This window comes from Leptodactylus fuscus, chromosome 8 (assembly GCF_031893055.1).
Source record: "Leptodactylus fuscus isolate aLepFus1 chromosome 8, aLepFus1.hap2, whole genome shotgun sequence".
Taxonomy (NCBI): domain Eukaryota; kingdom Metazoa; phylum Chordata; class Amphibia; order Anura; family Leptodactylidae; genus Leptodactylus; species Leptodactylus fuscus.
Window position 1 is genome coordinate 35156803 of NC_134272.1, and position 23358 is coordinate 35180160.

The following is a 23358-nucleotide window of genomic DNA, read 5'->3' on the forward strand; positions in this document are numbered from 1 at the left end:
TAAAACTTATTTATCATTGCATTCTTCAGTATATTATGTTAAAGTGTAACCCCCCCCCCCTTTTTTTTTTTTTTTTTTTAAATCTACTATTATCTTATTAACTTTATTAAAGAGACTGTCCAGCATATACAGTTTTTCGCAAGGATGCAAATGGACATTGAAACACCAGGGACATGTGGGTATGTTTTGTTTTTTTCTTTACTTTCCCCAGTAAATTTTCCTTGCTGTAAATTTTACATCCTGGACAACCCCTTTAATATGCAGCAGTTCATGGTGCAAATAGTCACTTTCCTGTCTGTGTTTTTAACTAGTGTTATCTCTAAATATTGTGCAGCTAGTATTTCAATCTTGGCAGCAATCTTTCCTATGATAGCAGAATCAGTGGTATAAATTCACAGATATATCCATTTGTATTGACCATCCCCCATTTGACTGATGGGAGCTTTACAGCTTGTTACTATTAAAAGGAAGCTGAATAGGTTAAAAAAAATCTAAAAAGAGGGTCACAAACCCCCCCCCGACACACACCACAATTAAAATGGGAGTTCTACTTTAAGCTGTGTGGGGAATGACTGAAAATGTAAAGCCTTAAGCGACAGTGGTGAAGCTGTGTGTTTCTAGGACCCTATTGCAGATCATACCAATGGAATAAAATATGGTAATGTGAACCTAGCCTAAGCCTTGTAGTTTCCAGCTGCTGCACGATTTGGTAACTACAGCCAGAGCTCCCATAGAGAAGGCAGGGATGGTTTATTTATTATTATTTATTTATATAGCACCATTAATTCCATGGTGCTTTACCGTCCCTGTCATCCCAATCACTGTGTACAAAGCGCATAATGAGCTCTGTATATCCAGCTAGGAGCTCTGTTAGGCCACTGCCATGATGGGGCCGCCCTCTGACTCAGCGGTCATGTGATCCGTGGGATCAGAGATTGTTAGATCCTACAGGACCCAGATCAACTCTTTAGATATGGGCAGGAGGCCGTATTCCTTCTGCAACTGGGGCTAAATGTAGCAGTTACACAGGAAAGCAACCTCCTGCACAAAAAGAAAAAAGTGATCAGATGTCCCCAAAGGACTATAATGAAAGAAAGAAATACATCAATAACACACCTTATTACAGCTTCTAGTCCCACCCCCAACGACACCATACAAAATAAAAATGACCGTAATGAAGAGGAAAATTCTATTTTATAAAGGTTTTGGTAGCACTTTGTTCTATTAAATAAAAAAAATGAAAAGTGAAAAACAGACACGTTTTCCCTCCTCTTTTGTTTATATTTTCTCAGATATAAAAAAATAAAGCCCTATGTGTCACCGAAAAAAGACACAGAAACTAGTTGAATAACGTAAATAATAAAAATGTTATAGCCCTCAAAACCGCACATACAAAAAACCTGAAAATGTGTCTGGTCCTGGACCAGAAATTGGCCCGGTACTGAAGTGGTTAAATAATGTAACATCATAGTAAAATTACACGTGTTGCCTTTACTATGTTTTCCTTTCTCTGGTTTACTGTTCTGTGTACTGAACTGTTGTGTACTGTTGTGTACTGTGTTGTGTACTGTTGTGTACTATACTGTGTACTGCGCTGTATTCTGTGTGCACAGTTTTATCAGTATTAAGCTCTGTACACTCCTGTAATATTGAATTTTGATTTTTAAATCTCATTAAAGAGGACCTTTCACCACTTTTGGGCACATGCAGTGTTATATACTGCTGGAAAGCTGACAGTGCGCTGAATTCAGCGCACTGTCGGCTTTCCCGATCTGTGCCCGGTGTAAAGAGCTTATGGCCCGGTACCGTAGTGCTCTATGGTCAGAAGGGCGTTTCTGACCATTAGCCAGAGACGTCCTTCTGCCTCGCGGCGCCAATCACGCTGTGCTGTGGAGCGGGGAGGAACTCCCCCCTCCCTCTCCTGATAATGCTCGTCTATGGACGAGCGCTGTGAGCAGAGGGAGGGGGCGTTCCTCCCCGCTCCACAGCACAGCGCGATTGGCGCCGCGAGGCAGAAGGACGTCTCTGGCTAATGGTCAGAAACGCCCTTCTGACCATAGAGCACTACGGTACCAGGCCGTAAGCTCTTTACACCGGGCACAGATCGGGAAAGCCGACAGTGCGCTGAAATCAGCGCACTGTCAGCTTTCCAGCAGTATATAACACTGCATGTGCCCAAAAGTGGTGAAAGGTCCTCTTTAATAGTTTATTGTTATATAAATCTTACTCTAGGTTCACATTTGCACATAGGTTTCCGTTTGGGGTCCGCTTAGGGAACCCCTGAATGCAAACCTAATCCGCATGAAAAAGCAGTTACTTTAGGAAACCTGCAGACCCCACAGGCTATAATGGGGTCTGTGTGGTTTCCATTCGGTTTCTACCTGAAAAGGGCGAAAAATGTGGAGAGAAAAGCGCTTTTGGTGTATCTCAACTTAACAGTTTGCGGCCTTGTCCTGAAGAACATCTGACAAAATTTCAATTGCCAGTTCAACAGTTCTTAGTCAAATGTTTTCCTATGTTTTTATTAAAGATATACTTCTAATTAAACTTTGTTTTAGGTAACTAAATGACCATGGAATCTGGAGCAGAGACGCAGCAGAGTGGGGATGCGGCTGTGACGGAGGCAGAGGCCCAACAAATGACTATTCAAACTCAACCACAGATTGCAACATTAGCACAGGTATAGTATTCTAGAAAAGACTTTCTTAAAGGGATGAGTAAATGGCAAATTATTTCAAGGGGTCTTCCCATGAACGTAACCATATTTAAATTTTTAGGCAGTTAAAAGTTAAACCTCTCTGCAAATATAAATAATCAAAAAAATTCTGCTAACCATCTTACTGCTGATAGTTTGCTGTTTTGATCGATTGCCAATGGATGTGACTATGAGTGCAGGAACATTTTATACTCACAGCCTTGATTTCCTTTTGGACAGGTTATGATGATGATACTACATGGATGAGAAGATAACCCAGCTACAATAAGGATATCATTGCTGAGTGTCTAATAGGTCCAAGACCATAGAAAGTTCCTGCAATTATGATCATGTCAACTAATCAATCAATGCAACAGGCTGTCACCACTAAGATGGTTAGAGGAAATCAGCTAAATTATTTTATTTAAATTTACAAAAAAAAATTTAACTTTTAATTGTCTTTAATAGTTTTTATTTTCTTTTTTGTTGTTGTTTTGATTGCTGCGGGGTTTTTTTTTTTTGTTTTTTTTTTTTGAGCCAAAGCCAAGAGTGGAAAAATGGGATAGGAAGAAAAAAGATGGGAAATATAAAGGAAGTTCTTATATTTCTCCCTTCTACTCAAGCCACTCTTTGGTTTGGCTCAGAAAACTGCAGCAAAATCCCCAACAAAAATAGTGTTTCCGCAACGTGGGGCCTCAGCCTAAAACAATGTGTTTAGGTATAACACAGAGCCACTATGATGACTGCCTCTGTGGTGTGAGGGTGAATGCTGATACCAAAGAACGAGTCTCGATCTGCCATGATAGGTTTAAGAGCAGCTCTGTCAGGAAGGAAGTGTCACCTGATCTGATATTTCTTATTTAGTGGATTTAGAGAAGGAAGCGAATGGTGATCAAATTAGTGTCACAGTCCGAACCGCGGGTGTCGTTTCCAGCTATTCAGCGTGAATTCTCCCGTTTTGGTGCCCTCAGTAATTTCAAGGTTAATCTATCTAAGAGTGAGGCCCTTAATGTCTCACTTCCTCCTTCCGAGGTTGAATTTCTGGCGCAGACTTTCCCTTTTAAGTGGCAACCTTCCTCCTTCAAATACTTGGGGATCCATATCTCCCCTGATCCTGCTTCCCTGTTCCACCTAAATTACCTCCCACTTTTGGATGCCATTGCTTCGGACCTACGCTCTTATGGCGCTCGTCTTCCTTCTTGGTTCAGCCGAATCCATGCCCTTAAAATGGATGTCCTCCCCCGGTTTTTGTATTTGTTTCAGGCCCTTCCCATCCCTCTCCCACGCACTTTTTTGGCTAGGGTACAATCCTTGTTTGGGAAGTTTGTATGGGGCTCCTCTCGGAGCAGACTTTGGTTTAGCACCCTTGTCAGGCGTAAGTCCAGGGGGGGTGTTGGCCTCCCGGATGTGCGCCTTTATTATCGCGCCTCGGTTTTGCTTCGTCTGTTTGACTGGCAATTCCGTCGCCAAGATAAGCAGTGGGTGTCCATCGAATTTGACCTGATATCATCTTCGCTCTCCTCTTGGCCATGGATTCCACCGCACTTTCGTCCCAAACCTCCTGGCCTCTATGTTCTCCCTTCGCACTTCCTGAGGGTGTGGGATCTGGTCTGCTCTTCTGGTCGCTTGGCCCGTGTTCCGGGCCCCATGACTCCCCTCTTCGAGAATCCCATGTTCCCCCCTGGGTGCTCAGTGGATCGGTTCCTCTGCTGGGAGAAAGAGAATCGTACTCGTCTTCAGGAGGTGGCGGGTGATTCTCCGCTCCTTCCTTTTGCCCAGTTGTGTAGCTCTCACCCTGACCTACACCTCTCGTGGTTGGAGTATGCCCAACTCCAATCCTTCTTGACGCGGTTCTCTCTCCCTTCTCACCTCTCTCCTCCGGCCTTAGCTTTAGAATCCCTTGCTGGGCGACGGACCTCCCCCCCCTCGCGTTCTTTCGCTGCTGTATGACACTCTCCTTTCGGATGCCACGGCCGGACTCCCCTCCTATGTTGCTGCTTGGAATTCTGACCTCCCTGTAAGTCTGTCTTCTGCGGATTGGGACAGATCCTTCCTGCTTTCTCATAAGATGGCCCTACCATGTAGTGCTCAGGAGAGGAATTTCAAGATTCTTTCCCGGTGGTATAGGTGTCCAGTGCTTCTTCATAGGATTTTCCCTGCAGTTTCGGACTTATGTTGGCGCTGTGGTTCCGCTAGGGGTACTATGCTACATATTTGGTGGGACTGTGATGTTCTGCGACCTTTCTGGGATGCGGTGTTTTCATTGTATTCTATGGTCAGTGGGCGCTCTGTGACTGTTTCTCCTCAGCTGGCACTTCTGTCAGTCATCCCTGGCAAGCTGTCGGCTATTAAGGAGGACCTCCTGAGACATTTTCTTACGGCCGCCAGGACCGTTATTCCAAGGCACTGGCGCAGCTCCACTCCACCCTCCCTGCTTGAGTTCCTCCAGGAGCTCCTCCTTATACATAGAATGGAGACCTTGGTGGCGGAAGACTCTCCCACTTATTCCAAGTTTGAGCTTAGCTGGCGTCCTTGGATTATGTCAGAATCTTCTGCTTTTTCTACTGCCTTTGCTTGAGTGTGACGTGGCCGCCTGTTTTCTTCTCCTCTTTCTCTCTGGCTTTCCCTTTCCTCCGCTTCCCGTTCTGATTCTGTTTGTGGTCTCCCCGTTTTCGTCTTGTGTTTGTTTGTTTGTTTCTTGTTCTTTCTTTATTTCCTTTTCTTCTCCGTGTTGAGCTATTTTATTTTTGATGTTTATGAGCGGGGGGGTCTTTTTTTGGCCTCCCAGCCTACTGATTTATATGTTTTTTTTTTTCATTGATGCTCTGCTTGTCTTCTTTTACTTGTGTTGTATTATTTTCTTTGAAAAATCCTTAATAAAACCCGTTTAAGTATAAAATAGTGTCACAGATGAAAACGTGTACGGCAAGTTTAGGTGTGGTGTTTGCCCCTGAGCATCTGGTCAGGAACAGTAAATTAGCCAGATCATCCTGTGCATGTATACAGTCCTCATTCACAGTAAACTAATATCTTCATCACTATCATTTCATGGATGGATGTTTTAGACTTTTATTTATTTAGAGAAAACAGTTTTGTTACTTTGCTAATAAGTTATTTACATAGCACAGTGGCTCAGTGGTTAGCACTGCAGCCTTGCAGCACTGGAGTCCTGGGTTCGAATCCCGCTGAGGACAACATCTGCAAGGAGTTTGTATGTTCTCCCCGTGTTTGCGTGGGTTTCCTCCGGGTACTCCGGTTTCCTCCCACATGCCAAAGACATACTGATAGGGACTGTAGATTGTGAGCCCTATATGGGACAGTGACTGTCAATGTCTGTAAAGCGCTGCGGAATATGATGGCGCTATATAAGTAAGCATAATAAATAAATAATAAATATTTAAAGATTATATGATATGTCATGTTTTGCCATAATAGATTTCCTTTCAATCTTGTTAGGTTTCCATGGCAGCTGCTCATGCAACATCTTCTGCTCCGACTGTTACATTAGTCCAACTTCCAAATGGACAGACAGTACAGGTACACGGGGTTATTCAAGCTGCACAGCCTTCTGTTATACAGTCTCCACAAGTGCAGACAGTCCAAGTGAGTCAGTTATTTTCACATTTTTTATTCTTTGAATAAAGTGGACTTTTTACCACCTCCACCATCGCTAGTTCTCTGCGACCTTTAATAAATGCCACTCCAGTGATTCCAGCACAATTGAATTTGTATTCTCTAGCCCCCAGCGTCCCTGTAGTCTATGCCCGATATTGTAATTGGGCTTTCTACTTATGAGGGAATCTTGGGCTAGAGGAGAAAAAAAACATGTGACTGTGAACTCTGACAGTAACCGCCTGTAATCGGACCATGTCAGAGACTTCAGAACTAAACAAACTTGCTGCATTGCTTGGGAATGATGGGAACTAGAGAATAATGTCTAACAGTGTTGGATCAGTAGAACAGCACCTATTAAAGGATATAAAGAACTGGCTTTGGTTGAAGTAATGAAAGGTCCACTTTAACACGTTACAGTAAAAATATTATTTGGCCACAACCATGTTAAAGGAGTTCTGAGACTGAGATTTATCACCTGTCCTTAGAGTAGGTCTTTGCGATCAAACACTTGGGGCTTCCACAGATCAGCTGATTGATGCGGATTTTGTCACATCTTTAGTACTTTAAAAAACAGAGTACGGGTAGTCCTCGGGTTACGATGTTTTGTGGTTACTAGAGATGAGCTAAAAAGTAAGCTCCCTCGTAACAGAAAACTGGCAGCACTCCCGACTAGCAAGGACGAGCCTGCGGCAAATCAACGCTGGTTCTGCAGCAGGCTCGTCCTTGCTAGTCAGAAGAGAGCTGGCAGCTTGCTGTTATAAGGGAGCTGACTTTTTCTCATAGGAATGAATTGACCAACGTTGATTGGCCAGTGTACAGCATTCGGCCAATGAACACTCGTTCTGCCGGAGGCTCGTCTGTGAGGAGGCAGACTATAAGATCAGCCCACAGCAGTCTCCATTGTGGTCCGATATTAGACTCCGCCTCCTGGCCAGCGTTGATTGGCCAAATGCTGTACACTGGCCAATCAACGCTGGCCAATGCATTCCTATGAGAAAAAGTCAGCTCCAGCATAAATGCAATCTGCCAGCTCTCCCTGTACAGTACGTGATTTAGTGTGCAGCGGCTCAGAACTGAGGAAGACTACTGTATATGTTACAGTCTTCCTCGGTTCTGAGCCGTTGCACACTAAATCACGTTGATCCGTTCCTACGTGGCGTTCCTACTTACGTCGAAATTCGGTTTACGCCGCCGCGCAAGAACGGATCAACGTTGTAAGTTGAGGACTACCTTGTGCTCTACGTTGTATTGTGACTGCTTGACATAACAGCTGAGCCCCATTCATTTCAATGGGACAGAGCTTCAGCATCACCATGTGACCAATGGAGTAAGTGGAATTAACCCAAGTGCTGCAACTTTTTCAAATTGATGATCAGAGGGGTCCTTGGTGTCATTTTTTACCAGTCTACCAATGATGATCTATCTTAACGATAGGTAACCAATCTCATAGTCCTGGAAAACCACTTTAAAGCTGCAGAGGTACTTCTCATGCTCCATTAAATTTGTTATATAGTCACTAAAATTTTGACAAACCTTGCATAAATTAATGGAACAGTGACTAATTGGTGGAGCAATCTGCAGTATAGTCTCATACATACCGAACACAGAAAATGAAGTCTGCATTGGTGTAATTTGTGCCTGACTTATCAAATGTTAACTTATTAAATTTCACATGATGACCAATAAATTTGGTGCATCTATAAGTCTTTAATGCTTCTGATGTAAAATGTTACCCCACATTCTCCAGCACCCACGACTGTAAGAGATTGCAGAATTTTTTGCTACTTTTACATCATCAGATTTAGTAAGTCTGGAGTAGAGACCGCTAGATGGGTAAATCACCATTTATCAGATGTGTGGTGAGTAGTGTAAAAAGATGCAAAAAGCCGCAAATCCTTATTTTATGACCTAACTTGAGAATTCTGGAGTGCTTGCTTTGCCAAATGTAGTTGCATGACTTTGTGCATCTGACAAGTACAGGCAACTAGAGATGAGCGAACACTATACGAAATAGCCGTTTCGAATAGCACGCTCCCATAGAAATGAATGGAAGCGGCTGGCATGCTGACTTTGCCGCTTAACCCCTCCTCCCACGTGCCGCCTCCATCCATTCATTTCTATGGGAGCGTGCTATTCACAACAGCTGTTTCATATAGTGTTCGCTCGTCTCTACAGGCAACTAACAAAATGGGTAGTCAGATATTTGCAGTGTTGGAACTTGTGTTCCTAGTACAATGCTTGTGGTACAGCACTGGCAGCTGGTTTGGTTTTCCTTTTTTGTGGCCTACATTTTCATAGGGTGCAACAAAGTGTATACCTCAGATTTGCTTACACAGTTGCATACACTTAGCATTGACTCAAAGTACAAAACACAACAAAGCTTTTCAGTATGAAAAAGGATTAGTATAGCTCTGTAGTGTTCAAATGATGCGACTACTTATTGTGTTCCTAAATACAGTAATTGACAATAGAAATTGACATCTTCTCATGCTTTTTTTTCGATCAGATTTCCACAATAGCAGAAAGTGAAGATTCACAAGAATCCGTAGACAGTGTTACAGACTCTCAGAAGCGCAGAGAAATTTTGTCAAGACGACCCTCTTACAGGTATAAAAGTAGCTAACAACTTTGTTCTAATATCTTAAGATGATTTTATCTTTCTTTTTTTTTGCAAGTAATAAAATTTAACATATTAGGGTTTTGTAACATACCAGGGCTATTCAAGTTTGCCCTTTGATCTGTACTCGTTAGCACCATCTATCCACGAGTGGTAAAAACGTGGCTGCATTTTACTTAGCAGTTCGGGAGAAATTATGCCCATTTGTGCAACAGTTCTTCCAGCTCTGAAGCTTTTTGTAATTGTGGTGCCTCACAGACTCTGCATGTCTTCTGTATATAACTCTGATACAAGATGGAGCTATGGCTTTCTGTATGATGCAGACAGCCCGAAATGGTATATGCTGGGGATAGTTCAGGTACTAGTCACGTGATAATGCAAAGTGCATGACCATTGCTACATCTGAGATCAGGTAATGTGGCCTTTGTTTAATTACACCTTAGGGCGGGTTCACACCAGCACCCGATCTCCGTTTTCAGGTTTCCGTCTGCTGCCGACGGAAACCTGGCAGACCGTGTCCGGCCATGAGCGCCTGTAAGCCTTTTGTGCTCTCCGCAGTGAAATTGTTTTTTGTTTTTTTTTAACTGGACACAAAGTCCTGCATGTCCGACTTTGTGTCCACTTAAAAAAAAAAAAAAAAAAACAATTTCACCGCGGAGAGCACAAAAGGCTTACAGGCGCTCACGGCCAGACATTTTCCAAACCAATTGAAATGAATGGGTTTGAAAACTGACTGCAGGTTTCCGTCTCCTGTCCAGTTTCGGGCAGGAAACGGAAACCTGCAAAACAGTGACCAGGGCGCAGATGTGAACCTGCCCTATACGGACGTCCTTTAGCATTGACTTGCACATAGCTCACCAGATTAACAATATATTATTTGCTCCTTTCTGGTAGTGCTCCTTGCTATGTGGTCCAAATGCAAAAAGTAACAATGATCTGTTAGCATTGCAAATACAGAGGGCATGTCTAGGGGCCTCCATGCACAAATAATTGTGCCCGATATTGGGTTGATCCTGCTATAAACAGTTAAGTGATTTAGAATCTGATGTCAGAAGCCAGCTTTAGACAGAGGCTACGATCATATTCTTTCTATAGAAAGTTCTGAAGCTTTGCTCACATTGATATCAAGGATACGCCAGAAACATCCTGGACAACTCCTTTACATATGTTTCTTGCTGTATAAAGAGACTTCCCTAAACTCAGATTAGATTGTAGAAAGCTAATCAGTGTCTCTGTAAATGTGTGCAATTGTCATTTTATTGTCTGTGGGACATGTTAAAGTCACTAACTTTATTTCCACAGAAAAATCTTAAATGACCTATCTTCAGATGCCCCTGGTGTACCAAGAATTGAAGAAGAAAAGTCTGAAGAGGAGACATCTGCTCCAGCTATTACAACCGTGACCGTACCGACGCCTATCTACCAAACCAGCAGTGGCCAGTATAGTAAGTATTGGACAGATTTTGATAAAAAAAAAAAATTTAAACAGATGCATTGCAGTGTTTTACGGCCTATGAGCTACCTACAGTCTAGTGATTTCATATATATTTAACATATACAGTCCTATGAAAAAGTTTGGGCACCCCTATTAATCTTAATCATTTTTAGTTCTAAATATTTTGGTATTTGCAACAGCCATTTCAGTTTGATATATCTAATAACTGATGGACACAGTAATATTTCAGGATTGAAATGAGGTTTATTGTACTAACAGAAAATGTGCAATATGCATTAAACCAAAATTTGACCGGTGCAAAAGTATGGGCACCTCAACAGAAAAGTGACATTAATATTTAGTACATCCTCCTTTTGCAAAGATAACAGCCTCTAGTCGCTTCCTGTAGCTTTTAATCAGTTCCTGGATCCTGGATAAAGGTATTTTGGACAAACAATTCAAGTTCAGTTAAGTTAGATGGTCGCCGAGCATGGACAGCCCGCTTCAAATCATCCCACAGATGTTCAATGATATTCAGGTCTGGGGACTGGGATGGCCATTCCAGAACATTGTAATTGTTCCTCTGCATGAATGCCTGAGTCGATTTGGAGCAGTGTTTTGGATCATTGTCTTGCTGAAATATCCATCCCCGGCGTAACTTCAACTTCGTCACTGATTCTTGAACATTATTCTCAAGAATCAGCTGATACTGAGTGGAATCCATGCGACCCTCAACTTTAACAAGATTCCCTGTGCCGGCATTGGCCACACAGCCCCAAAGCATGATGGAACCTCTACCAAATTTTACAGTGGGTAGCATGTGTTTTTCTTGGAATGCTGTTTCTTTTTGGACGCCATACATAACGCCTTTTTTTTATAACCAAACAACTCAATCTTTGTTTCCAAAATGAAGTTGGCTTGTCCAAATGTGCTTTTGCATACCTCAGGCAACTCTATTTGTGGCGTGCGTGCAGAAACGGCTTCTTTCTCATCACTCTCCCATACAGCTTCTCCTTGCGCAAAGTGCACTGTATTGCTGACTGATGCACAGTGACACCATCTGCAGAAAGATGATGCTGCAGCTCTTTGGAGTTGGTCTGTGGATTGTCCTTGACTGTTCTCACCATTCTTCTTCTCTGCCTTTCTGATATTTTTCTTGGCCTGCCACTTCTGGGCTTAACAAGAACTGTCCCTGTGCTCTTCCATCTCCTTACTATGTTCCTCACAGTGGAAACTGACAGGTTAAATCTCTGAGACAACGTTTTGTATCCTTCCCCTGAACAACTATGTTGAACAATCTTTGTTTTCAGATCATTTGAGAGCGGGCTGTCCATGCTCGGCGACCATCAAACTTAACTGAACTTGAATTGTTTTGTAGAAAGAAATGGTCCAAAATACCTTCATCCAGGATCCAGGAACTGATTAAAAGCTACAGGAAGCGACTAGAGGCAAAAGGAGGATGTACTAAATATTAATGTCACTTTTCTGTTGAGGTGCCCATACTTTTGCACCGGTCAAATTTTGGTTTAATGCATATTGCACATTTTCTGTTAGTACAATAAACCTAATTTCAATCCTGAAATATTACTGTGTCCATCAGTTATTAGATAGATCAAACTGAAATGGCTGTTGCAAACATCAAAATATTTAGAACTAAAAATGATTAAGATTAATAGGGGTGCCCAAACTTTTTCATAGGACTATGTATATATATATATATATATATATATATATATATATATATATATATATATATATATATATATATATATATATATATATATATATATATGGCACTTTCAGCTTTCCTGGTATGTGGCCTGGTGGTTGGAGAGATTGGGGCCGTTAATTTTGGCACCAATATAACCCGATCGTCAGACGGGCAGGCCTTACAGCCTAGTTTCATCGCTGGGATGTGAGCAACACATCCACCCTCCCTTCCCTGACTATACTCTTCCATAGCCTTGTATTGTCAGAGGGGGTGTTCCTACTCTCTTTATACGCCTAAATAATCTGAGACTATAAATATACGGAAGCTGATTTTTGCACTCTTTCATTAGAGCGGTGTGACAGGAACTATCTCCCTCTGTGGATATTCTGTGTTAAGCTAAGTTCACATCTGTGTCGTGGTCTTCATTGCAAATTCTGTTGCAGAAACCGGCAGAGAGAAAATTCCTGACTTTTCACTCCACCGCTTTCGGTATCAAAATAGCGGATCCCATGATAGTCCATTAGGTCTGTTGTTGTCCTTGGGTAACCAGTGTTTTAGCAGTCCTGCTCGACATCATTCAGGTTCTCTTGCTGAAGAAAAAAACTGAAAGCCTGGTGCAGATGTGAACCTAGCCTTAAAGGGATCCAATCATTGAAATCTAATTTTTTCTCCCTAACACGTAGGGATAGCCTTAAGAAAAGGCTATTCTTCTCCTACCTTTAGATGTCTTCTCTACGCCTCCATATGGTAGAAATCCCAGTTTTCTTCTGTATGCAAATGAGTTATCTCGCAGCACTGGTGGCGGTTCCCAGTGCTCAAACAGCACAGGGGGGGTCCCCAATGCTGCGAGAGAACTCTCTAGCGACGCCTCTATCTTCGTCTGGAACGCCTCTCTCCGCTTCTTCTTCCAGCACTGGGCTTCAACCTTCTAGACATGCGCAGTCGGCTCTGCCATTGGGCATTGGGCCGAGGTGACTGCGCATGCCCATGGCCATTTTTTTTGTGGCAGCTTACGTCGGCATACTGTGCATATGCAGTACGCTCGTGTAGTTCTACCAAGTAACGAGCATACTGAGCATGCTCAGTAGCTATATACTGGTACTGACATCAAACACGTAAGTGAACTACACGAGCATACTGCATATGCGCAGTATGCTCGCATAAGTGGCCACAAAAAATGGCTGCGGGCATGCGCAGTCGCCAAGGCCCGATGGCAGAGCTGACTATGCATGTCTAGAAGATTGAAGCCCAGCACTGGAAGAAGAGGCAGAAAGAAGCGTTCCAAACAAAGATAGAGGCGTCGCTGAAGAGTTCTCTCGCAGCATTGGGGATGCTGCGAGATAACTCATTTGCATACAGAAGAAATCCGGGATTTCTACTGAACGGCGGCACGGAGAAGACATCTAAAGGTAGTAGAAAAATAGCCTTTCTTAAGGCTTGTCCTACATGTTAGGGAGAAAAAATGGGATTCCAATGATTGGATCCCTTTAAACAGTTAATAATACAGGAAATCTATGATTTGTGCTACAAAGTGTACCAATACTTAGAAAACAACTTTACATGAATGAAATAGCACATTCATTTATTGCTTCACTCTGCTGTTTTGGGGGAAAAGGTGTGCATTTTTAATGTCTTTATGTATCTCACTACTAACTTTTAATTGAATACAGTGATTGACTGGCTTATCTGTATAAGTGTCAGACACTTAGTAGGACATTAAATCCTCCTGCTCTACAGAATGCTGGACACATGACCAATTTCCTGTGACTGAATGCAATAATGTATAGACTTCTTTCTACCCTAGAGATGAGTATAATCAGTGCCTACTACCTAGCTTATCAGAGAAAGGAGCATTGCTAGGTTTATACATGTGGCAGGCATACTTGCTTTTATACCGGTGTGAAATGACTGTTTTGTAACATGACAGCATTATCATCAGTATTTGTAAGCCAAAACCAGGAGTGGGACCAAAATTAAAATCTTTCCATGATACTTTTGGGTTGGTTTTGGTTTTGTTTTGTTTTTTACAAAACTCACCTTTTCTATATTTTGTTTAGTTGCCATTACTCAGGGAGGAGCTATACAACTGGCTAACAACGGTACAGATGGAGTTCAAGGGCTTCAGACGTTAACTATGGCCAACACAGCTGCAACTCAACCTACAATCTTACAATATGCACAGACAACAGATGGCCAGCAGATACTTGTACCAAGTAACCAAGTTGTTGTACAAGGTAAGAGAAATAATGACATTTCATATACACTTGTGTAATTGTGTTGTATTTAAGTTGTTTTCTGTAACCTAAAAGGGCAGTTCAGTTTTTAAATGTATTGGTGACCTAATCCTTAGGATAAGTCATCCATAGGAGGTTAGTTGGGTATGTAACTAATCTTTTATTGGCAATTTATCAGAAGAATAGGTCATCGATAAAAATATGGGCAACCCCTTAAAGGGGTTTTTCCATCTCCCTCTCTCCAATTTGCCTGCTGTCTCTTCTTCACACTTCCCGTATTCTACAAATAGCTGGTGGGCGAACTTTAGTTGTTTAATAGACAGGACACTATGAAATACCTTACTAGATATAGACTTTGCCTTTACCATTAGAGGTTCCAAAATCCCGCCTAGGTGATTGGCCACTGCATGGGGTGTCTTCAACTGCTTGCAGCAGCTCCTCATTGTGTCCATAGTCTTGTGTGTCTGCGTGATTATGGCTTTTCTTTGTGTTCTCCCCTGCATTAGCTCCTCTATTCCTACTTTCTGTATTAATTGCTTTATCATGTTGATGGTGGCTAGTGACACAGATGAACCCAGGGGTACTCGAATAGTTTTAGTAAGGGTTCATTGACCTCAGTCTGCAGTCATGAAGGCCTAACATTAGATTCACACTAGCGTTGGGGGTTTCCCTTCTTCGGATCTGCTTGGGGACCTGGGTAATGGAAAGACAACCTGTTTAAAAAGCATTTACCTGTGGGGACTGCCAAGTTCAAGTCTGAAAAATGCGGAGAGGAGGGCAGGATGGAGTCACCGATCGCAGGTGTGACTGAAGTCTGAGCTGAGAGGAACTCCACGTTTGTCAGTGTCAAAGATTTTATTAGTAAAGTTAAGTGAACGTTTTCGGTCCCATGGACCTTCATCAGACTCTGTTCATATAGACGTAATTGTACTCCGTTGGTACGGTAAGTGTTAAGTGAGGAAAGGCACTCCAGACCAATCTCCAGGAGACCGGACCAAGCCCGCAATGTGTAGACGAAATAGCAAAGTAACCAAGCAGTGTACCAGCGCTGGTGAAAAGCCTATGGCTGAGGAATGGCGCCATTCCTCAGCCATAGGCTTTTCACCAGCACTGGTACACTGCTTGGTTACTTTGCTATTTCGTCTACACATTGCGGGCTTGGTCCGGTCTCCTGGAGATTGGTCTGGAGTGCCTTTCCTCACTTGACACTTACCGTACCAACGGAGTACAATTACGTCTATATGAACAGAGTCTGATGAAGGTCCATGGGACCGAAAACGTTCACTTAACTTTACTAATAAAATCTTTGACACTGACAAACGTGGAGTTCCTCTTTATACTACAAGACGGGTTGGGACCCTTGCTTCACTACTTGGAATCTACTGTATCCCTCTTCAGATTGAAGTCTGAGCTGAGCTCCAAACTTAAAGGGATTCTATCATTGGCTCTAGTGATATGTAATTAAGCATATACACTCACCGGCCACTTTATTAGGTACACCTGTCCAACTGCTCGTTCACACTTAATTTCTAATCAGCCAATCACATGGCGGCAACTCAGTGCATTTAGGCATGTAGACATGGTCAAGACAATCTCCTGCAGTTCAAACCGAGCATCAGTATGGGGAAGAAAGGTGATTTGAGTGCCTTTGAACGTGGCATGGTTGTTGGTGCCAGAAGGGCTGGTCTGAGTATTTCAGAAACTGCTGATCTACTGGGATTTTCACGCACAACCATCTCTAGGGTTTACAGAGAATGGTCCGAAAAAGAAAAAACATCCAGTGAGCGGCAGTTCTGTGGGCGGAAATGCGTTGTTGATGCCAGAGGTCAGAGGAGAATGGCCAGACTGGTTCGAGCTGATAGAAAGGCAACAGTGACTCAAATAGCCACCCGTTACAACCAAGGTAGCCAGAAGAGCATCTCTGAACGCACAGTACGTCGAACTTTGAGGCAGATGGGCTACAGCAGCAGAAGACCACACCGGGTGCCACTCCTTTCAGCTAAGAACAGGAAACTGAGGCTACAATTTGCACATCTCATCGAAATTGGACAATTGAAGATTGGAAAAACGTTGCCTGGTCTGATGAGTCTCGATTTCTGCTGCGACATTCAGATGGTAGGGTCAGAATTTGGCGTCAACAACATGAAAGCATGGATCCATCCTGCCTTGTATCAACAGTTCAGGCTGGTGGTGGTGGTGGTGTGGGGAATATTTTCTTGGCACTCTTTGGGCCCCTTGGTACCAATTGAGCATCGTTGCAACGCCAAAGCCTACCTGAGTATTGTTGCTGACCATGTCCATCCCTTTATGACCACAATGTACCCAACATCTGATGGCTACTTTCAGCAGGATAATGCGCCATGTCATAAAGCTGGAATCATCTCAGACTGGTTTCTTGAACATGACAATGAGTTCACTGTACTCCAATGGCCTCCACAGTCACCAGATCTCAATCCAATAGAGCATCTTTGGGATGTGGTGGAACGGGAGATTCGCATCATGGATGTGCAGCCGACAAATCTGTGGCAACTGTGTGATGCCATCATGTCAATATGGACCAAAATCTCTGAGGAATGCTTCCAGCACCTTGTTGAATCTATGCCACGAAGAATTGAGGCAGTTCTGAAGGCAAAAGGGGGTCCAACCCGTTACTAGCATGGTGTACCTAATAAAGTAGCCGGTGAGTGTATTTGCATAACCTTTAGAAAGGCTATTCCAGACATACCTTTTGTTTAGTAATCCTCTCAGCCGTTTTTGAGCCCACTTGTATTGATATGCTAATTAACCAGGACAGAGCACTGGAAGTTCACTGAGTGCTGTGTGTAAACAGGGGAGGGTGAGAGCCACGGAAGTCTGATGATGATGAGTAGGAGGACGACGACGACTCATCAGGCTTCCCTGGCTCTCAACACAACCCCCCCCCCAAATCACTAGAGCCAATGATAGAATCCCTTTAACGTTGTCATCTTGTGAACATTTTGCAGACTTTGTAACAATTTATATCAAAGTATTTTGCTTTGTTTTGTTTTGTTTTTATTTAGTAGTAGAAGCAGACTAGAGACAGAAATAAGTCCCCGCCCCTGCTAAACTCATTCAGTCTAAGGGCCTGTTCACACGGGCACAGAGGGGGTGGATTATGGCGTGGAATCCCCGTCATAATCCGCCCCCTCACAATGATCTATGGAGACTGCTCGCAATCTTTTTTACGCTCACGGAAAAAAGAAGCGAGCTGCCCTTTCTTCAGGCGGATTCCGCGGCGTCTGCCTCACGGCAGCACCCTCCGGACTAGGCCCATTCATTTTGGGCCTACTCTGGAGCGGGAAGCCGCAACTAACAGTCGCAGCAAACGTATTTTGGTCCCGATTTTGACGCGGCTTCCCACATTAAAAACAGGACCAAAATACGGTTTTCCACGCATGTGTGAACTTAGCCTTAGATCACACTGCTAAAATGTATGCAGAGCCAAGGCATTCTAACAGGCTGTTAGACTCTAGATCATAACATTAAACTGGGGATTAATATACAGTTGCTTCTAGAGAAGAACTCAAGAGATAACACTGCAATTGGCTGAACTGATTGTCCTGCAGAGCTTTAGTAAACAGCTGTGAGTGACATCACTTGTCCTATCACACAGGTCTGGGCGTTATGGAAACGCTGTGTAAACAATGGGAGGAATAATTTCACATAGCAGGAAAACAAAGCAGCATTTCTAAAGCAATATATTTAGGAAAAGTCTTCAATTTACATAAGCTACCAGTATAGATAGGAGTCTTGAGATGGGAATACCTCTTTTAACTTTGATCCTAGATCCATCAGAAAAAAATGAAAAATATATATATTTACACAGGACCTGTCACCTCTGTAATGTTCAGGGACATTTATTCTTACTTCTTTACCACTGTTGTGCAATTCCTCTATTAATTAGTCTATAAATCTGAGGGCCAAGTGGGTGTTACCAGTTGGGGAAGGGGGGGTTCTCATCACATTCCAGCAGTATCAAATTAGAATTGGACAATCTCAGAAAGACAGGTGCACTTTAAGGTTCTCAACACTTCTCTCCCTTTGTCATATTCTGATTGGGGCAGCAGAAATCATCTGACAAGTTCACTTTAAGACTTTGGGCCAGATTTTCCACCAAAATGAATGTGTTCCCCCCCCCCCCCCATATTAACTTTTATTTTATAATTTTTATGCTTTTCCTTCAATGATCAGAAAAGGCCCCAAGGCGTCTAATTGGGGTATAATAGTTATATAACTAAATTTGTCTACTTTATCAGGAGAAATGACCCCTGTCAGGTTAGGGCTACACAGCAACTTTGCCATGCAATGAAATAGCACAGTTGCTGTGACTGATGCAGTTTTGCAGAATCTTGTGGATTTTTCATCCTAACTTTCTTTCTATCTTTTAGCTGCCTCAGGGGATGTACAGACTTATCAGATACGCACGGCACCCACAAGCACGATTGCACCAGGAGTGGTCATGGCCTCATCTCCTGCAATCCCTGCCCAGCCGGCTGAGGAAGCTGCACGGAAAAGAGAAGTGAGACTTATGAAGAACAGGTAAGATGTTTTAAAGTTTTCACATTTTTGTTTTTCATTACATGGTCCTATGATAAGGCTATAGATCAGTAATTCCTCACCATCAGTGATACTAAATATGGCACTCTCATAGAATGTCCTCTTGGCCACAAATCTGCCCCAGTGAGGCGGAAAAGTCTGAGAGTAACACTTTGGCTCTTAAGCGACACAACACAGAAATTCTGAGCAAAAACACTTGCACTGAAGCGTATGGTGTGTAAAAATTGCCAATTGACATTATAGACCAAAACTCCGCACCAGAAACATCATAAATTGTGTTCAGTAAGCTCCGATAATGTACAGTCATGGCCAAAAGTTTTGAGAATGACACAAATCTTCTATTTTCACATGATCTGCTGCCCTCTGGTTTTTATGTGTGTTTGTCAGATGTTTTTATCACATACAGAAATATAATTGCAATCATATTATGAGTAACAAAAGCTTATATTGACAGAATGAGTTAATGCAGCAAGTCAATATTTGTAGTGTTGACCTTTCTTCTTCAGGACCTCTGCAATTCTCCCTGGCATGCTCTCAATCAACTTCTGGACCAAATCCTGACTGATAGCAGTCCATTCTTGCACAATCAATGCTTGCATTTTGTCAGAATTTGTAGGTTTTTGTTTGTCCACCCGTCTCTTGATGATTGACCACAAGTTCTCAATGGGATTAAGATCTGGCGAGTTTCCAGGCCATGGACCCAAAATCTCTATGTTTTGTTCCCTGAGCCATTTAGTTATCGCCTTTGCGTTATGGCAAGGTGCTCTATCATGCTGGAAAAGGCATTGTTGATCGCCAAACTGCTCTTGGACGGTTGGGAGAAGTTGGTCTTGGAGGACATTCTGGTACCATTCTTTATTCATGGCTGTGTTTTTAGGCAAGGCTGTGAGAGAGCGGATTCCCTTGGCTGAGAGGCAATCCCACACATGAATGGTTTCAGGATGCTTTACAGTTGGCATGAGACAAGACTGGTGGTAGTGCTCACCTCGTCTTGTCCGAATAAACTGTTTTCCAGATGTCCCAAACAATCGAAAAGGGGATTCATCAGAGAAAATGACTTTACCCCAATCCTCAGCAGTCCACTCCCTGTACCTTTTGCAGAATATCAGTCTGTCCCTGATGTTTTTTCTGGAGAGAAGTGGCTTCTTTGCTGCCCTCCTTGAGACCAGGCCTTGCTCCAAGAGTCTCCGCCTCACAGTGCGTGCAGATGTACTCACACCTGCCTGCTGCCATTCCTGAGCAAGCTCTGCACTGCTGGTAGCCCGATCCCGCAGCTGAAACACTTTTAAAAGACGTCCTGGCGCTTGCTGGTCTTTCTTGGGCGCCCTGGAGCCTTTTTGCCAACAATGGAACCTCTCTCCTTGAAGTTCTTGATGATGTGATAGATTATTGACTGAGGTGCAATCTTTCTAGCTGCGATACTCTTCCCTGTTAGGCCATTTTTGTGCAGTGCAATGATGACTGCACGTGTTTCTTTAGAGATAATCATGGTTAACAGAAGAGAAACAATGATACCAAGAACCAGCCTCCTTTTAAAGTGTCCAGTGGTGTCATTCTTACTTAATCATGACAGATTGATCTCCAGCCCTGTCCTCATCAACACCCACACCTGTGTTAATGGAGCAATCACTGAAACCATGTTAGCTGGTCCTTTTAAGGCAGGGCTGCAATGATGTTGAAATGTGTTTTGGGGAATAAAGTTCATTTTCTAGGCAAATATTGACTTTGCAAGTAACTGCTGTTAAGCTGATCACTCTTTATAACATTCTGGAGTATATGCAAATTGCCATTAGAAAAACTGAAGCAGTAGACTTTGAAAAATTAATATTTGTATCATTCTCAAAACTTTTGGCCATGACTGTACATGTGATGGTTAGATGTCAAAGAACTTATGCTCATAAGGTGCAGATTCTTATATATTTTTAGGCTTTCTTCACTTGGGTATATTTGTTCTGTGAAACATAGACTGTATGTCAGCCATATTTTCTGGACCAAACATGGAGCATTGACCCAAAACTGCAACCATCATCTTGTTAGGCATGTCCATACTACTATTCTATACTTGTGATACAAAGCAGTAGTTGCACAGGGGAACAGGAACTTCTGCCATTGGCGATGACTCCACTGCTTCGTGTTTAGTTCCTTGCAGCATTTGGTCTGGGAAATGTGGCCGACATGCGGTCTCTGTCTCTCAGACTGAATACACCCATTGGAAGCGTATCTAAAGCAGTTGCTTGTGTTTTGTGGGGGGTTGGTGTGTTGTTACTAATTTGTTTAGCGTGACAGGAGTATTCTTTTTGTACTTACAGGGAAGCTGCTCGGGAGTGTCGCCGGAAAAAGAAAGAATATGTAAAATGCCTAGAGAACCGAGTAGCGGTCCTCGAAAATCAAAACAAGACTTTAATTGAAGAACTGAAAGCACTTAAGGACCTCTATTGCCACAAATCTGATTAGGTTTATGATCCCTAACGAGGAGAGAGACTGGTTACCTGTAATCAGATGAACTGTGTTTTTTTTTTTGTTTTTGTTTTTTTTTTAAGAATTTCATTTTCTATATCCCTTTTTGCGCAAAACTGCCTGACAGCAACTACAGGATTTCATTCATCTGTGCTTTTTGCATTAAACTGTGAATGCTCCTAACTCCTGCCTCCAAACCAACTGAGTTAATAACATTGTTCAAGAATCAAGAAGAGAAGAAAAAAGACTTTTTTTTTTTTTTTTAAATCGATTTTTTTTTGTTTATTTGCATTTCCGCTTTGCCCTTCCTGTGTTTGCTCCACATTGTTAATGCAGGGAAGGTTTGTGTACATATATATGTATATATAATGCATTCAGGCGTCTTTCACTGATGTGGCTCTTAGTACAATTATATACTGTATTATCGGAGCTGATTACAGACACTGCCTTGCTTTGCCCGTCTACTTTACTCCACAATGCCTGGCCCGAGCATAGATGAGAAGATTATTATTGATGTATCCAACTGACTACACAACACGTGGAAGGTTACCATGTTAATGTCCTGTGGAGTAGGTTCGTCGTGTCTTGGGGATGATTGGTCCGGCTTGCTAGGTGGCTGCGCCAATCATTTGACAAGTTCACGTGAACTGCTCTCACTACATTAAGAAACTGTGCAAAACTTTATTGAATCGTCTGATCTAAGCACATGAGGTACATTTGATAAGTTTTAAAGGACTGAGGTTGAAGAAAGACGTTAAAGAAGCACTCCTTGTTGCACAAGGATATATGAAAACTATTGTTATGAATTTCTTGTATACCCTGTTTTCTCCTAAGGAAAGCAAATTGTCTAAATATTCCTTGAACAGCGACACTTTATGGGCAATTTTAAACCTGCAATCATTTCTTTATGTACTGTACCTCTCGAAACTCAAATCCCTATCACCAGCAACCTATTGTGGGATATTTGACTCCACATTTGTATTTATAAATTGGATTTATTTTTTTTTTTATTTTGTTCCTCTTTTGTGCCCAGTCTTGGATAGATATTAAAACAAGAAAAGTGGGCGCATCTCCCCGTTGGTTTACTGTTAGCCTCTGCTCACCGCAACATTTAAAATCGGCTTACTTTGTGTTTTTGGGATTTGTTGGTCTTGTAAAATATTTTATGTTGAGTAGAGTTATCATGTACTATTTGAAATACATTTTGTATTTTAAAACTTATGATGTATTGTTTGCATCAGAACATTTTTTTACTTTGTGCGTGCAGGATTTCTTTGTGCTTATGTGCTATTGTATATACCTTATATTTTAACTTTTTACACACATATATATTACTATATAAATTGAATTTCTGAAAATTCATACATTTGTAATCTTAGAATATGTTTCAGATGTGTTTAAGATCTGCAAGTTCTATTCTAAGTGATGGTATTAAAATTTACAAGGGATTTTTAGAAACCGGTAAGGGCTGCCATTTCACACTGGAAGCTGATACCAAACCGTTTGTACAGGTTAGTTACCCTTTATAAAGCAAATGTAAAATAAATAGCAAAGCCTGCCTTTACATAGCATTACGTATGCCATATTCTCTGGAACGCAAACTGGCAACGGTAATAAATCTCCATAATTGTAAGTAGCACACAAGATGCATCTGGATGAAGTACTTGGAGATTTGTCATAGAAATGACCTAACGTGCATCTGTACATACGTATTCTTGTGATGGACCTGCTTGTGTCCATGATGAGGAGGAGACACAATGTGTGCTCTTTCTTTTAGGCTGAGGCTCCACATTGCGGACAGGCAGCTTTTTTTGTTGCAGATTTTGCTGCAGTTTTTTGAGACAAAGCCAAGAATGGCTACAAATATATAGGAAATTCCAATATTCTGCCTTCTGCTCATTCCATTTCAGGATTTGGCTAAAAAAAAACACAACAAAATCTGCAACAAAAAAAGCTGCGTTTCCGCAACATGGGGCTTTAGCCTTAGACTCCCGCTGCATCATTCTGTCTCCTAGG

General features: G+C 42.3%; 1 protein-coding gene across 1 annotated transcript in view; it reads left to right on the top strand.

Moving 5' to 3' along the window:
- Positions 1–23115, top strand: part of CREB1 (cAMP responsive element binding protein 1) — a 37414-nt gene extending 14299 nt beyond the window's left edge. Inside the window, exons 2-8 of the mRNA XM_075284352.1 lie at positions 2559–2680; positions 6152–6298; positions 8817–8917; positions 10230–10372; positions 14131–14307; positions 18717–18867; positions 21195–23115. Coding sequence (XP_075140453.1) covers positions 2567–2680; positions 6152–6298; positions 8817–8917; positions 10230–10372; positions 14131–14307; positions 18717–18867; positions 21195–21339 — 978 coding nt within the window. The 5' untranslated portion in view covers positions 2559–2566 and the 3' untranslated portion in view covers positions 21340–23115. The remainder of the gene's footprint in view (positions 1–2558; positions 2681–6151; positions 6299–8816; positions 8918–10229; positions 10373–14130; positions 14308–18716; positions 18868–21194) is intronic.
- Positions 23116–23358: the final 243 nt, after the last annotated feature.